The sequence below is a fragment of the Grus americana genome, chromosome 28 (assembly GCF_028858705.1).
Source record: "Grus americana isolate bGruAme1 chromosome 28, bGruAme1.mat, whole genome shotgun sequence".
NCBI lineage: Eukaryota > Metazoa > Chordata > Aves > Gruiformes > Gruidae > Grus > Grus americana.
Window position 1 is genome coordinate 279,842 of NC_072879.1, and position 17,864 is coordinate 297,705.

Genomic DNA, 17,864 nt, shown 5'->3' on the forward strand with positions numbered 1-17,864 from the left:
GGAAATACAATTAAACTAAAAGAGGGTAGATTTAGATTAGATGTTAGAAAGAAATTCTTTACCATGAGGGCGGTGAGGCCCTGGCACAGGGTGCCCAGAGAAGCTGTGGCTGCCCCTGGCTCCCTGGCAGTGTTCAAGGCCAGGTTGGATGGGGCTTTGGGCAACCTGGGCTAGTGGAGGGTGTCCCTGCCCGTGGCAGGGGGGTGGGACTGGATGGGCTGTGAGGTCCCTTCCAACCCAAACCAGTCTGGGATTCTGGGATTCTATAAATTACTATTCCAGACTGCACACAGTGAGTTTGTCAAAGAACTTCGGCTTTGTGGTTTTTTATCCATTTATTCTCTGTAGCTCTGATGTATGATGGCAACTGAATTTATAAATTGGCATTTCAGAGGTTAGTGGTTAACACCTCTGTCTTCGAGTTAAGGACTTCGATTCTGTTCTCACGTTGTTTTTATGACTGGTAGTGGTTTTAAATGTCAAAATATTGGAAAAAGTCTTGAGAAGACAGAACAGGGGCCTAACCAGCCTGCCCTTGAATTAGGAAGTATGATTCTAATCCCTCAGAGGTGCCTGGCTTGTGGAGGCCCAGAAAACCTCAGTGTGAGCACAAAGGTTTACACAGTCTTTAATATACGTGACTAGAAATTATTACCAAATAACACTAATGATGTTATTGATAATAAATTTAACCAGCCAAGGTGTTAGGGTTCAGTGCTTTTACCAAATCACAAATTACCAAACTGCTAGATATATTTTGCTGTCCCACCAAATGAAGTCAGAAAAGGCCCCTGCTGACTTAAGCAAACTCTGACTGAGTCCTACTTTTTTCATCTTGCCAGTTGACAGATAAAGAGAAGTTTTATGTGAACCTGTTGGTGGCTTAAAAAAAATGAAAAGGGGTCAGGGCTTTAAGATCTATTAAAAATCTATTAAGATCTTCTGGATCTTAATAGTTTATTGAGCTAATCTGAAAGCTCTTTTAGCTGAGATGCATGTTGTAATCCATCATTTACAGAAATAATAATTCCTAGTTTTGGGCCAGGATGCTTTGCCCTTTTCTCGCAAGTGTGGTTGCTGGAGAAGGTTATTGTCAGCCCCAGAGAAGCTAGAAATGCAAGCAAAATTATCAGCCAACTCATAGAGCAGCTTTCCATTCTGTTCATATGGTGCATGGACCTTGGAAGGTCAATTTAAGATAGATTTGCCCACTAAGTGCTCATGATTAAGAATCTGTACTGAAAGAAAATATTCAGAAGGCAATTTTACTTTAGAGCTTTACTGAGCAGATACCCAGATGGGGTATGCACACATGTTCCAGGCTTACCTGGACCAGGATTGTCTAACTGGAAGCTTTTGAGCTAGATTCACTCTCTGGGATGTCTTTTGCACCCCTTGAGCCATTTTATATGCCTCTTACAACTACTGCACATAATCAGATGCTTAGTGCTGTCAGCCAGCACTATGTTGCACGAGTCAGAAGGGCAGTGCAAGCAGCTCACGGAAAGGCGATGTTTGTACAGCCCTGTTCTGCTGCTGTCTTCCTTTGTATTTGATGCTTCCTCCTCCTTTATGTCAACGATAAATATAGTTCTTTTTCATATGTGTTACTTCTCTAAATATAAGGCATTTTATGGTTTGACTGTTTTTACCATTTTAGACCTATTTTTCATCTATAAAGCAGTACAAGAGCACTATCAGTTCACATTGACCTCATATTGACAGCTTTCAGTGAGAAACGAGCATAGATCTTTGCTCCTTTTTGAGTTGGACATATAAATGTGTTTCAGTAGTGTTTGTTTGCCTATGCTGTGTCTTCAATGTCTCAATTAGATGAAAATTAAGACTTCACAGTTTGTTCAGTATCTTGCTTGAAAAAAACATGCAAACCAAAGCCTGAATGCTTTGTTGTGTGCATTTACTGATTTCCTTTCTTGAAAGAAAATGATGTCTTATGAATCCTTAGTGTTTAAACACATCACGTTTTTGTGGCCATTCTTTTTGACCTGCACCATGTATAATATCCCCAGGATGTGAATTTGCATAGAAATTTGCTCTGTGTGTTTAGTGAGATAATGTTAAGAAGAAATAAGCCATGTTAGGTATAATAGAATGTAATCAGGAGTTAGGAACAAAAGAAAGAATTGTGTTAATCTGAAAAAAAATGTAAAATAATTCCCTTGCATTTATTTGCACGGGCATATTCAAGTTGTGGGGATCAATCATTTGGTCTAGAGGACAGTATAGAGTTCTGTTCTTTACTCATTGTGTGATCAAAGGACTACAGGAGTGTTATGTTTTTCTGAGTGGTACCACACACCTGTTTCCGTAGAGCTGCTTGAGTACCCGAGGTTATTCACAAGTAGCACAGTGCCTGTTTACCTTTATTATATTTTTTTCCTCATCTGCAGCCGAGAGTGAAAAATTCAGCTTCAAAGTTTGTGACCGACAGGAAAACTTTTTTTTTTTTCATGCCTTCTAGAAGACCTGACAGTTGCATTAGAACTCAGGCATCCCTTGTTGTGTAGGATAAATGACTCATGGGTGGAGCACCTGCCCAGCCACAAACTAAAAATTCCATTCACGCTTTGATTCTGTTGTTTATGCTGATCTCTCGCAATAAAGATATTTCAGTACCAATTGTTGAAAGAGGTTAATCAGAATCCGTTTCAGAACAGATTGTTAGGCTGAATCTGTAACGATTTCTCTAACCTCACCTTTCAAGAAGTTCATAGTTTTGAGAATATTTCTCTTAAGCTAAAGTTTTCAGAGTTACGGGCTAGCTCAAGTTGCAAATTTTGCAAATATTAAGCAAAAACAGTTTCGAGGGTTTTTTGCATAGGAAAAATTCTTCCTTCTGATACTCAAAATATATATTGTGATTTTTGTGCAAAGAACTTTATCACCAAACAGTTGAATTTGAAATACAGTGCAGAAATAGCCCCTGTTGAGGACAAATACTTTTCAGTATTCTGTAGAAAATTGGTTTTAATTTAACTAACCTTCAAGCACATTTTGAAAACCAGTAAATTTTTTTCTCTAAGTTCCTAAAGTTCACAGTTTATGAAAGTCTTATTCTCCATCAGTGGAAGAGCTGGATAATTTAACAGCATGGTGAAAAACATGCTGAGTAAGTTAGGAATGATACATAAATTTGGTAAAGTGCTGAGAGAAGGATGTACTGGGAGGCACCTTACATGCTGCACAGTCTCCGAGGTTTTCTAGAGTAACACTTCCTCTGGCGTATAAAAGATGTGAGAGGTAGGAACCCTGGTATTATATGTTCAAGTATAATCGCAGGTATGGGCTTGCCTCACACTATCACTACTTATCACTATCCTACCTAGCACAATTCTGACTTGTTAAAGCATATTTTTCACCTTAGAAAGTTTCCTGGAAAGGAGCACTTGTTTAGTGAAAGTTTAAAGTCATGTCATCTCACCTCTGCCCTGTTTGCCTGTGAGCATGCATAATCCACATGAAAACACGTTGCTTCTCATAATTCCATAAGATACTCTTCTAAGCAGAAAGTTAGAACTCGTTGAAACATAGAATATAGAGAAAACTATAAATGTTCCACTTCATTGTTTCATTATCAATATCTTGTAATTCAGTAAGACATATTCTGTAAGTGGATCCTAACAGTGAGATTATATTTGCCTTGAACTATAGATCTCAACCCTGAAGTTTGCTGTGGGGTATGAAATTAGATAAACCCTTGGTATGGGTGGAGTTCACTATAAGTTAACAGCATTTGCTGTGGTAAACCATTTTGTTCATCATCTCTTTTTGCTGAAGTGAGTCCTCGGTGTGGTTTGGGTGCACCACTTGGGTAACTGCTGAAACTGCTGTGGTTTCAGAATAGGACCTGTTTTGCTTTTTTCTGAACTTTTTTCCCCTGAAACTATTAGCAGAAAAATCAAATAAGTAAGGGTTGCAACTGTTTGCTTGCACTTTTGTACTGCCATGCCTCAAAAATGATGAGCAGTATCATGTTAAAATGTAGTATTTTTTAATCTCCAGTGAATATAAGTTTAATGCAATCTCAGTTACTACTGAGAGTATGTTTTGCAATATTATGATTTTACCAATGTCCTTCAGTTCAGTTGGTGACTTTTCAGTGTGGTTTGGGTATTTTTGCTTTGCATTATAGAAATACTGTACCCACGTTCTTGAGATGCTAAACACGGGAATACAAAAACCTTCATGTACTTCAATATGCACTTACTGCACTGGGAGATTCACACTTGGTGTAAGCCAGCAAGGATGTCAGAAAGATAATTCTGTGGCGTTATTACTAATTGGTGGCCAATAAATGAGTAAATTTCAACATTTAACTGAACCAAACAAACTTCTGCCAGGCCTCAAAACCATGTTTGCTGAGTGTGGCAGGATAAAACAAACTATAAGCAACGTACAAAGTGTAGGAAAGAGGGCTCGTTGAGGACTCTGTTGTGAGTGCCAGGATTGGTTCTGCCCTTAAAATTGCTCTGCAAAAAATAAACCTGATTTTGTAAGGGTTTCCCTCTTTCGCTTTTTCTTCAAATTAACAAAATTAAAGCCCTCTTCTATTCTTTAACTGAAAAAAATCTGAGGAAAATGGCACTCAGTAAAATAAAAATTTGCAATATTATTAGCAGTAACTCCAGTATTCATGGTGGCATTTCCTCTACAGCAAAGTTATTCTTTGTGATCTGTTGTGAAGATGAAGCATGAGAAACCCTGACGCTCTTTGTGTATGTTCTGAAACCACTAGGGGCTTCTTGCAAAAATTAAACAGGCCACCTAGTAAAAAAACAGGTTTGCTGAGCAAATACGTTGCAAACCCTGTGCTTGTATTAACAGTCACCAATTCCACAAAGAGGTGTCGGCAACAGAAGATTTAACCTAAGAAAAGGGCAGCTTAAAATAGATCATTTTTGCCTCTATCAATCAAAATTGGTTTGTGGTAGTATAGGGTGAAGGATACTCAGGGGGAATTTGCTTGCTAGTAACTGGCAATAAAGGAAGGAGGTAATAAAATGCAGAGGGCTTATGTTTTGCCTTGACCTTAAATTAGAAATGAAGATACTTTATTCTCTTTATAATTTAAAATAAGTTGCTCTTTTATCTGGAGAATTATATACAAAATGCTGAGTTACTAATCTCTTACCAGGTTTACATAGTTCCCTAACACTGCATAGCTGTGACTGAAGGTGGGATCTCCTAAAGGCCATGGCAATGAGCGGGGCATAAATGCAGCAGTCCGTTTCAGAGAAGAAACCATGGCCTCTGTTGATAGGAAAGGCAGTTTGAAACTGGGGTGCAGGAGGGTCCATGCTTGTGGGGAGAGCAAATGCCGCTGGTATGTCCTGTGTATTTTGTTACTTCCTTCCATGAAGGACAAATCACTAGTCTGATCTGCCTGTCTTTAGAAGTCTCACATGTGGTTGATGATAGTATGGGGATCCGTATGTCCTCACCACATCTGTTAAGCAGGATTGAGCACGTACTAAACCATGAAAAACAGTACTGGAGTGAACTTTGAGATCTCATTTGTCCTCCAGCTTCGAGGCAGGTAAACCAGTGTGATTTCTAGAAACCCTTTCTCACACCTCACAGACATGATGATGGAATGCAGCAAGTTCCCTAGGCAGTCTTGGGTATCCTTAAGTTTTAAAAATGTTACAGATTGTCTAATTTAAAATCTCTCTCGCTAAAATCTAAATCCATTAGCCTTTTTTGTGATGGAAGACTTGCCTACAGGTTCCCCTATGATCAGGTTCCCCTTGAACACACTTCAAGACTAAACAAATCCAGTTATATCTCCTGCTGCATGTGTCTTGTTTTCTACGCCTCTTTCTGTCTGCTTGTTCAGCTGTGCACTTTATTGCTTCACATTTTCCCTGAGGCACAGTGCCTTCCGAGCAGTCACTGCATTGCATCTGAGACCCAAGTATGATGTGAACACTGAGCTAAGAGTCTGCATGGTTCCTTCAGCTCCCCTGTAAATCTGTGCCTGGCTGAGTTTGAGGACTGTATGTCCCTGCAGCCCGTACAATCATTAAGGAGATGCCATCGGCATGGTGTGGAGCCCCTGACGGCACAGGGCTGTACATCTGGCAGGCTGAGCACAGGGGAGATGGCTGAGCTGTGATTTAATGGCAGGTAAAAACAGGCTGCTCGATGGGTTATTTATTTAGTGCAAGTTTGCTGATCTTTATTTCTCTTTGACAAATGAGGATTTCCACAGATTTGAGCAAATATTATGAAGTTCATGAGCCACTACCAAAGTACCTTCTTAAAAGCTGTCAGGCTATGTCTTAGATGTGCCAAGTACATACTCTGAAATTTGGGGGTTTGACTCCATTTCTCTGTGCTTTTCTAGTATGCGCATCCTGATGTGAATGAATTATAAGATTCCTATTAAATTATAGTTCAAAGAATGGGACGTTTCAAAAATGATGGCTTTATTAATGCCAATAATGGATGTAATTCAGGTCATTATGCAGGAGGTTGTAAATATTTGTTTCTTTTTTTAAAAAATGACATTTATCTGTTTAGTTATTTGACCTAACAAAATAGGACTTTTTGCAGGGGGAATTAAAAAATAAGCATTGAAGTTCTAATTGCAACAGATAAAATACACAACCATTATTTACGAGCATACTCAATAGCTCTTGTGATTTTATTTGCTATTGGGGTGGAATATAAGAAAAGGCAGTCACCTACAAAAGGTAGGTTGCCCAGCAATCACTGCAGAACAAGGTGATTCCTTAATCAGTCTCTTTTCCCTTGTACACGTGGTGGTAGAAGGATAAACCAGTTCCAGGAAAAAAACAGAATGCATTCATTCTGTAAAATCACAGATAAGTTACTATTTAATTCTATTTAACATGGTTAATTATTTATTTTTAGTGAGAGAGAGATATATATTTGTAAATATTTTGTCTTTTATATAATCCCAAACTTAAACTTGAAATATGTCTAATCCTGGAAAATGAACTAAAGTCGTACTTGTTGAATTCTTCTGGCCAAATGTCTTTATATTGAGTTTTATCATTTAAAATCTTGATGGTATTAATATTGCAGTATGTGTAAGTAAGATAATAAATCCATTTACATAAAACAACTGTTTGAGATGATTTGCATTGAGCAATGAGTACCATTCTATTTGGTTAAATTTTAAACCACCCCAGGAAGAATGGATGATGCTAAAGTGTATCAGCACAATTTCCTATTTAAAGGGTTTGCATTGTCCATGGTAAGTAACTTCTCTTTTTCTCCTTTTGTTTGTTTGTTTTGTTGTTTTGTTTTTTTTTTTTTCCTAAACTTTCCAGGTAAAAGTACTCCTGTAAGCCACCTTGGGTCTTCAGATTTTCCCAAGCCCCATGATCCATTCCAGCCATTTGGGGCTGACAGCAGTGACCCGTTTCAAAGTAAAAAGGGGTTTGGGGACCCATTTAGTGGAAAAGATCCATTTGCTCCCTCCTCTTCAAGTAAAACTTCTAAAGACTCTTCCTTGGGGTTTGCAGACTTCAGCTCTGTAAGTTAAGTTCATTGTCTCTGAGCAAACCACTTTCTGCTCTGCTTGCAGCAATCTGTTGGGTTTTTGTTTTAACTGCAAACCTACTGTTCACTGGCTTCTGTCTCTTAGTACCTTCATGCTGTCCTCATTGTTTTTGTATTAATATTTCTGTAATAAAAAGGCATTATTTCAATAAAAAGTTTCATACTAAATTTTAAAGGGTTTACTTGCATTTAAATTATTTTAGTACAGTGTGCCTTTACTCACAAATTCTTTGTAGCAGAATCTGTGTATTGTTTTTGTTGCATGGAGGCTATTTTGTAAACTGATTTTTCTGGAGCCAATGATGTAAAGATTCACAAACAATTGTTGAAAACATTTATATAGCAATTTCACCATATCCTGATAAGCAAATCCTTAAAGGGAAAGATTCCATAAAGTATTTGTAATTGCTTGTGAAAAAAGTTCTGACAATCCTGTCACAATGCTTGCTGTATACAATGGAATATGATCATAAAGATACATATACAAGACAGAGATTGAGAATTTAGCTGTTGAATTTTGTTCCAATTACTGATATTGTAGAAAAACCCTTGTTAGACAAAGAAAACAAAGTTGTTTTGTAGAACCAATATACAAACGTCCATATTGCACTCCAAAAGACAGCATCAGAAGGTTTGAAAGCAAAGCCAAGTACCCATTCATTAAAAAATACCAGGGTTTCTAAGAGCCTGGCTTTGTTTTTAGTGCTGGCAGGTACATTATTGAATTGGAAATCATTGTAAATGTAGTAGTAGTAGTGTGGTTCTTAGTGCTTCCATGAGTAGAAAGAAATCTGTTCCATCCACAGCCTCAGGCTTCTTCCTCCTTTCATGTGTTTTTGTTCTGTCACATTGCCATGCAGTAAAATTGCCAACTCGATCCGTTACTTAACTCTGATGGACACAGTTCAGTGTTCAACAAGTGGAGGTCTTTAAGCTGAATCTTTCAGGTTGCTTATTTTTAATGTTTTTTTCCCCTAGTTATTAGTTAATAGTAAATGTGTATCACTTTCCTATTTGATATTGTTAGTTGAGGTCATCTGTGCATACTTTTAGCTGGCCTCAGTGCTTTAATTTATCTGGGATACTGAAGATGTCAAAGTTCAAGATATTATGTATGCTTTACCACAGTTAGTACTAGCCTGTTGAATTTGCACAGTTAAATTCTGTGATTGTATACAAAATGGTGACATTCTTAATAAAAATAAGACGCAAAACTTGCTTTATCTGAAATTTCTTGAACAACATTTAATTTCTTCCTTGAATGAAAGACAAATAATGGAATGGAATGACTGTTGCCCAGCTATTGTCGTCTTTCTTACAGACCGCATTTCTTAAGTTAAAAGCGTGGCTTACACTGAGTGATTGTATCAAATGATTAACCAAAATCTCTGACCCCCATCCCAGTGGGTGCTCTAGTGTTAAATTTGCTGTCCCATCAAGTTTTTAGGAGATGAGATTAACTTTAGAAGACAAGGAAATAGTAGGAAAAATGAGATCTTGAGCAGTAGCCACTTATAATTACTGTTAAGTGGCACTTCATCCAATGAAATTAATTTTTTAATTGGTTTTGTGAATTGCTTTCTACTTCTGTAAGGAAAAAAAAAAAAGGGTTAACTGAATTTGACTGAAAAGAGAGAGACTTGATACCTGCTCTTTTCAGTTTGTTGGTTTAGGGTTTTTTTGCTTGCCTATAACACAATTATGTTGCTACACTTGATAATTCCTAATCCTTCTGTATGAAGTCTTAAGTGTACTAGTTACCTTATAATCAGTAAGAATATTGTGCTTGTCTTTGCCTAATGTTTGGGAAACTTTGTTCATAATGGAAATTAAAAGCAATTTTACTTACAGAAGGTTTTTTTCACACACAGTTTGAGTTTATGGAATCTGAGAACAGAATCATAGGTTTGCATAATGGAATAACCTGGTTTTTTATTGGAATTATTTACTGTTGCAAAGAAGTAACATGAGGACCTTCACTAGATTTTAGTAGCACTCTAGAAAATTTGTCTTTTTTCTTTTTTTTTTGAGACACTGGTAAATTCATGCGCGCAGAGTTTATGTATATTGTCATTGCATTCTTAACTTTTCCGTTGGCATTAAATATGACTCTTTGGAAGAAAACAAAGTCTTTTGGTAGCTCATGTTTCAGATATTTCTAAGTTCCAGCTTCAGTTTACGGAACAACAAGAAAAGCAAGCTTTCTGCCAACAGAAAGTGTTTAAATTTCCAAGAAACAGAGCACTTAGAACTAAAGTTTTTCTCTTAATATAAGCTGGTAATTTAGTAAACGCAAGTCAGCGCAGCTTTTTGTGTCTGTGATTCGTTTCACTGCACTCTGCTGTTTTCCTCATTTATGCCTTGGGTCTAACTGTACTTCTGAAAAAGAAAGAAAAAAAAATGAAATGACGGATATGTGATACATATTTATAGACTTCTTGAAACCTGGACATATGCCAAAAAAATTGTTATTGTATTAAATGAGTTGTAATTCTGTTACATTACCTTTTTATAGGCAATCTGTGCAAGAATCAGTGGCATTAATGAACTGTTGTGTACTTCCCTATCTAATGGTCAGAGTTATGCTCCCGAAAATTTTACTGTATGCTAACCATTTGTAATAAGGCACATCCTGATTTGTTTCCAATGAATCGCTTGCCTATTTTTCTTTTTCTTTTTCTTTTTTTTTTTTTTTTAAACTCAGCACTTTTAACCACAGAAATATATCTTGTGTACCGTAAACAAGTCATAATTGGGACTCTCATAAGCTTTGGAAGACTTATCCTAAGATGTAAGCCATATAAGAGCAAATGTTTTCTCAACAATAAAAAAAAAAAAAAAGACACCCCAGAGGGTTTGACCAAAGCTTATTGTATTTCTGAAAATAGTAACTGTTATTCTGCATCCCAGCTATGTGATCTTTTGAATTCTTGGAATAAGTGGAGAAGTCCTACTTCCATTTGAGTCCGTCTTTACTGTATCTTGAAAAAAATTATCTATTTAAAATCTTAGCTTTTAAATCTTGCCTGTCAGCTGACATTATTTAAACAAGTAATAATAATAGATTGTCTTCATTTTAAAAGTAAAAAATCATAAAATTTGTGGCACTTTTATTGTATTTCAATAACATTGAATACAAAGATCCTCATCTAAATTTTGATAGCAATGAAAGCAGAGGTATTGTTTAAAGAAAACTAATTTTAAAATACCTTTTTTTTATATCATCTGAAAAATCATATTGAGAGAAATAAAATGAGGAATTGTGAGCATTCAGAAGCACATAGATAAAGCATAATTGAACTAAATTATGAGTAAATGAGAATTGGGTTGAAAGAAATTCAAATAGATGTGTTTATTTAAAAAATATGAATTCTAGATACAATGCAAAGTGGCAAAGGCAAGGTGGGGGCAGCCAGGCCTAGGTCTGGCACATAAAGTCGCATTTAATACTCAGTTCAGTATTTCAAGCTTGTCTGGGAAGGCGTAGCCGTAGCAGCTAGTATGATGGCATATTTTGCTGAGTTCAGAGTTACTCTGTTGTGGACCACAGTATACATTCGGCTGAAACTGAAACTATAAATTCCATGTAGTTTTCTCTTCCCCAGAAAAACCCAAATAATATGTTTTCCTGAACATTCAAAAAAAGAGAGTACAAAGCAAATTTTAGAAGTGGGCTATAATGTGAACATTTGCATGCAGCTGTGCAAACGCTTCTGTTAACATCATCCTCTTCAGCAAATGCTAAAATTAAACAGTAACAGATTATATTTTAGCTTTAAATTGTTACGATTTCAATAAAATATTTTAACGTTTTGTGCAAAAAGCTCAAACAAGCAGACTCTTGCATACTTCAGTGGTAAATACTGGAATATAATTTTGGAATAGTTTTGCTGCAGTGTACTTAAATGTGTTTTGGGAAGCTCAAACAGGCTTTAGAAGCCGAATGTTCTAATGCATTATATTTCCATAGTATTTTCTGCTGAAGTAAATTGGATTCTCTTACATTATTTCTTACTGGAAAAACTCTGCATATATTTTTGTGAACAGTAACAGAAGCGCTTTTTGGAACTTTTGATTTGGTGATGAAACTTCCCACAAATCAGCATTCTCCAGAGTTGTTATTAAAACCCCTCACCCTTAGCAAGGAATACTACAAGAAAACTCTCTGTGATGGAGTTGCACAAGAGTAAATAACTCTTGGTTTTTAGCAGCTATTTACTGTTCTTAAAAATGGATGTAGGTTGCTATGCTCCCAAACCACTAACTTGCTTTTTTTTGTATTTGTGGAGTTTTTGTTTGGCTCCAGTCCTCTGGCTATTTTCATACAAAACTGAGCCATGGATGCAGGGACGTGCAGCCCAGATGGGTTAGTTTCCTGGTGGGAGGAGGAAGAAATTAAGGAAATAAATTAAAGGATGAAGTGAGGAAATCAGTGAGTGAATTTTTATCTTAATCCAGAAGAACTACCCTAAGACAGCTTGGTATACTTGATTCATATATTTAACGAGGCTGATTCATTGTATTTTTCACATAATTTCTTCTGGCTTTTTGGTAAATGTATTAATTCCTTTTCCATTTTCATTTTTTAGTTTGGAAATGAAGAACAGCAGCTGGCATGGGCAAAGCGTGAGAGTGAAAAAGCAGAGCAAGAAAGACTAGCTCGATTGCGGAGACAAGAACAAGAAGACCTTGAGTTGGCTATTGCACTCAGTAAGGCTGATATGCCAGACTCTTAAACAGAGGTTCTTTGGCTCCACCCTGTCCAAGTGAAACCTTTAAACATGGCTTTTATAAAAATACTAAATTCTTGGTTTATATTGTGAAAATAATTTTAGTCACCTTCAACTCTAAACGAGACTGGCTGGTTACGTTAAACTAGGCTCTGTGTGGCTTTTCAAGTGCGTAATATGCAGGAAATACTGTATAAGCTGTATTATATGTTCTAGATAAAATTCACTGCTTTTAAGAAATTTAACGTGTGATCCTAAGGTACTGAAAGCAAAGTTTCTTTATCTGGAAGACAATGTTGCATATAGTAAACGGCAACTTGTGAATTTGGCTTTTTATTACCTGAATTCCACTGGGTTTTTGAGGCTGCAGTATGAATTTCAAAGAAAATGTCATAAAAAAGAGAATATTTCTAGAATTAGCTTTCACTTGTTACATTTATTTAATAATTCATGGTAGGCTAATCATATGTCATCTGTATCATCTACATCAAAATCTTCAGCATAAATTCATTATTAGATGGTCCCTTTTCATCCAGGAGATGTGGCTTTTACAAAAGAATCTGGCAATTTTTATATGATGAATACAAACACAGTGAACTTTATAAAATATTATTACTTTGAAGCCTCTATGAATTAATAGTTCTTCTAATTTAAACATTTGTTTGCATTGAGTTTTAATAATTGTATGTGGTGTTGTAAAAGAGGGAGTTAATTCAGTTGTAGTAAATTGGACAAATAATTTGGCAATTAAATCATTAGGTAAAATCTTGCTTTATCTCATAAACAAATATGATTGCAGGATTGTGATACAAGTTTGAGTGCTGCTTTCATGCAAAATCAAGCAATGGAAAGCTCACTAAGCTTGAGCAGCGTTCATCCCTACAACTCCTCTTACCCTCTTTTGCTCCAACCTCCCCACCATAGACCATTTATTCGTGTGACCCAGTTGACTGTGTACCTCTGTTTCTTTAATTCCACCTATCTTATATTATGGGGTTACAGATCAAACCTAATTTAGCTGAAATAAGGCCAAGTTGAAACATTTTATTTGCCAAATACGTGTTCATGCGTAAGTCATAGAAGTACTGGTAGACTGGATTGGCTCTAAAATACGGCTTGCAGTAGTGAGTCCAAGTAGGAACAGATTTTATATATACGTGTAGAACTCCGTGCTTTGACCTGCTATGGATAACACACGACGTGTTTTACATGTAATATATAAAATAAGTCCTTATGATAAGTCTGTGAATTATTTGCTTACTCAAAATGCCTTTTCTGCTTACAGGAATTCTAAAACTTCAGTTGTCTTTGCCTTGGATTTTATGTCTAAATAGAGTAGGCATCTAGCACAAAATTTTTTAAATGCCCTTAATGTCTATCTGCTTTCCTATCCTTGGTTCTGTGAGAATACAAAGCTTAACATTCTGTGTTTTTACTGATGCAGCCCTTATCTTATACCATGTTCTCTATTTTTTTTAAATGTGGTATTCTCTCATCATCTTTAATGCATTTATGTTTTTATGTCCTTGCTTCCTTCTCTTTATTTTTCATAATACAATGATAGTGCCTGTTCACTGAATGTAAACAATCTTTCCCCATTCTGTTGTAATTGCCTTATTCTGGAAGCTTTCCTTCCACAGAGACAAGAATCAGATTGGATCATTTTCTTCATCTTAGTAGTTTTCAGCTCTGAAATGCAGCTGAGACGTGGCATTTGTTGTCTCAGGCCTTCTGAGTAGGTATACGGGTGAGTGCATGTCTGCATGTGTGCACACACACGTGCGCACATCCATCCATTTACAGATGCAGCGCTACTGTACGGCAAACCTCAACCCCCTTATCTCAAAATGCAGTTTTAGGAGTCACAGTTCCCCGTTTGCTGTGTGGCCTCTGTACTACAAAAAATGTGACTCTCTAATTCCCCTCAGAAGGGGAGAAGATGCATGCTAGTATCAAGAACAACCATGTAATGATCTTTAATATCATCTTTTAATGACCCCTTGTGAATGCAATAGGCGATATTTCTAATTTTACAGAATCTGATTTGAAATCCCTTCCCATTGTCATAATTTTTCTCTAAAATACATACCAAAATGTCAACATATTCTATTTTTTTGTTGGTGTACAGGACTTGAAGTCTCTGAAAGCAAACTTGGGTCTGTCTGTAGCTAACCTGAGAGAAAACTTTTGCTATGAAAGAGCAAATTTCAAAATTGAATGGCTGGAGGATTCTCAGTGAAGTTAAACAAATTGTATCCATGTGTAAGATTCTCCTTTTTATTTTCATTTGAGCCTGAGTCTTTGTGGTGTCTCTTCTACAATAAACCCCCATTCATATGTAATGCCATTTTAGAAAGGAAAACCACTTTTGGACTACTGCTTGGATGATGTCACTCCAGTGGGACGGGGTGGATGAGCTAAATAGCTTGATTCATTTTCTGAGTTATGTACCATAACAAGACTTTCTGCTACTTTGCCAGTGCTCTAAAATACTGTAATTTATAATGCTTCTAAGGCAATGAGTCAGTGTTTTCAAGATGTCCAGCGGGAAGCCAGAAATGTGAATTAATCTAGCATTCCATATAGCGTTACAACTAATTACTCATTTTCCTATTATTGACTCATTCTTCATATTTGCTTGGACAGTAACAGAAGATCAAGCAAATGAGCAAGGACAGAACGTGTCCTCTATGCACAGTGTATTAGATTTAGTAACCTTAGGTTTACTGAAACACTCTTGATACAAAATTTTAGATACTGCAGTAGAAGAAAACTTAGCTGTGATTTCTCCCCATTGTATTTAAATCCAGTTTTCCGTATAAAAAGGAAAATTACCCATGTTCTTCCCTTACGCTTGTAACTCAGTGGTTTGTAGAATACCCGCACTTCTTCTTCTAAGACAGAAGTTTTATTGCAAGACATTGATCTTCTTCTTCCTCCAGAACAGTGAAATTTAAAGCACAAATAGGCCTATCACTATTTGGGCAGTGAAAATATGTACAATGCGAGATATATAAAATGTGAGTATGCACAATGCATATATGGTGTACATTATGAGATCCATATTATTTGTGTCTATGTGTGTGTATATATATATATAGTGTATTGTATAATGTAATAATAGTGTGTGTATATACTATATATGTCCACATACTATGTCTAGTATATAGTTACTTGTGCTGTACATAAAATGTGTATATACAATGAGTATGTAGAATATGCATATATATTCTATATATTAAAGCTTGTGTGTATGTATTCTCTAAACAGATGGATGCAGAAATGGAATTTTTACAGAAATGCAGATTAGATCATGGCTCTTAGAATTTCAAAGTTCTGGTGAAAGAAAAAAAAAAGGAGAAATTACTACTTCTAATAAATTTGTTTTAAGATTACTTTCATTGGCATGAAAAACTGTGTTTGCTAGCTGTGCCAAGTGTAAGAGAGAACCATGGCAGAAAGTAGGTATCATCTGCACTGGATGTGATTTCACATTCTTTTAAGTTTTTAATGTGTCTTTTTGAAACACAGGCTCAATTTCTGATCTTCTTGCATGTGGTGGTCATGTCATCATTTCTTTTTTCTCTGGGCTGAGGCAATGATTTTTCTCCTACATTTGCTTGTAGTTTCACTTCTTTTTTTTTTCCCTCTTTTTTAAACAATTATTTTTAAGGAGCTATTCCCATACACACATACACCCCAAACAGTCGCACGCTAAGGTGGAAAACATGTTTTTCTTGCTTCATTCCAGTTATATAGGTTGCACATAATTGTCATCTGGATTTCAGCTCTGTTTTTCCTCCATTTCCACCTAAGCTTTTACTTCAGGAGGAATGACTATCCATTGCATTCTTGGCTTTGAGGAAAGAATGGAGGTGATTCTGCTTTCTACTCGGATAAATTATTAGACTCTGTGGTACGTTGAGCAATCACAAAGAGTTTAGTAGGCTTTTATAGTGGCACATGTGTGTTTTATATGGAGTATCGTCACTGCTGGAATGACTCATGGAAAACCGTGAATTGCACACAGCACCGAGGCACAACAGTTAAAACAGGAAAGACAGACAATTATTCACGTTGAACCTACGCATGCAAACTTTGCATGTAGGACATAGGTATTGAATTACCCACATTATCCTTTATAGACCAGTATGTTCACATTTGCCTCAAGTGGTTTCCCTAAGTTATATTCAAATAGTCTTGTCGTAAAACATACCAGTCATTCTGCAATAAAAACAGATGCTCATAAAAGTAGTACTTTTACAATAATGCTGTATGAAATATTTTTATATTGGCAAATTTTTCCTTATGAAATCTCTGCCCTATCAGGATCATCAGTCCTTACTGTATTTTGTTTCATGTAATGTGCTCTCAACATGTAGGAGATTCCAAGCTGTGTCTGACTGTGTAACCTCTTTTTTTTTTTTTTTTTAAATCTTTTTTAATTCCTGTCTGTGAAATCTGTGGTCAGAAATTTTGTAGAAATTATTTTGTCATCTTATGCTCAAAGATAATGCACTTTTCTTGGATTCTTCTTATAATCCTTTTGGGGTTACTATTTCTTCGTTAGTGTTTCTCCATTGAGAAGAGTATTTATTCTGTAGAACCGAAGCCCAAGGAATTTTGGTCCAAGTAGAATTGTTGCTTTCCCTCGTGTAAGAGTTTGATTTCTCCCTTCTTCTGCGTTTTATTCCTCCCTCTCAGGAATTTCATTTCTGTTTAATCTTCATTTAGAGTTGGAACTCTGTTAAAGTGAATTGATCTGTGCTAATAATGATCTCATTCAAATACCTTCCTACGCCAGTGGAACAGCTAAGGTTTTGTTGTGTGTCAACCATTGCATCTCTCTGTAGACTTCACAACAAACATCTTTTCTTAGAAAGGAATTTTGCTTGGAGTATGGTGGAATCATAGAAGATTTATTTTTAGAGTAAATATATTAACTATTATTCATTGACACCCCTGTTTTATCAGTTGATATACTGCTCTTTTTACTTGGAAAGTTTTATAAATAAAGGCTAATTTGTTATAAAATGGGATTTTCATTTTTCCAACTTCTGCCTTCCCCTTTAAGTTTAACTTTAAAAGGAAAACTCCTAGTGACTATGGTTCCTTCTGCTGTTGCCATTAGAGAGTACTCTTCTGGTGTCCCTTTTAATATGACGTTCTTTAGTCTGACCTAGAAAAGGTGGAAACACAAAGTGGAGACTGCAATGTTGACCTAAATTTGACTAATATGTCCAAATATGTACATTACTGTAGTTATATTTATCTTTCAAATATCATAACAAAATCAAAGGTATTTTAATTTTAACCCATCTCACGTGTTTATTGTTTAATAAGAGAAATGTTATTGTTTAATATAATAAATGAAAAGTTACTTTTTGGAGCTCTGAGACTGAAGCAATCTTTCTTTACATTTTTTTGTCCACGATTTCACAAGCTTTTGTGTCAAATTTGTGAATCTTGCTTTGAACAACTGCTTGATTCTCTGCATTGAGGTATTTTTTTTTTTCTTTTGGCTGGTGCTCTCTGCACCCTGTTTTCCCTTCTGTCCTTCCCTTTCTTCCGTGTCCCAGCCAC

General features: G+C 36.1%; 1 protein-coding gene across 10 annotated transcripts in view; it reads left to right on the forward strand.

Moving 5' to 3' along the window:
- Positions 1-15,682, forward strand: part of EPS15L1 (epidermal growth factor receptor pathway substrate 15 like 1) — a 46,226-nt gene extending 30,544 nt beyond the window's left edge. For 7 of the 10 annotated variants that reach the window (XM_054805311.1, XM_054805310.1, XM_054805309.1 and 4 more), the window contains 2 exons: positions 7,320-7,525; positions 12,141-15,682. In XM_054805311.1, the coding sequence (XP_054661286.1) occupies positions 7,320-7,525; positions 12,141-12,287 (353 nt within the window). In that variant the 3' untranslated portion in view covers positions 12,288-15,682. Of the gene's footprint in view, positions 1-7,319; positions 7,526-12,140 lie in introns of those variants that run through there. The other 3 variants (XM_054805319.1, XM_054805316.1, XM_054805314.1) reach the window with 3 other exon arrangements.
- Positions 15,683-17,864: the final 2,182 nt, after the last annotated feature.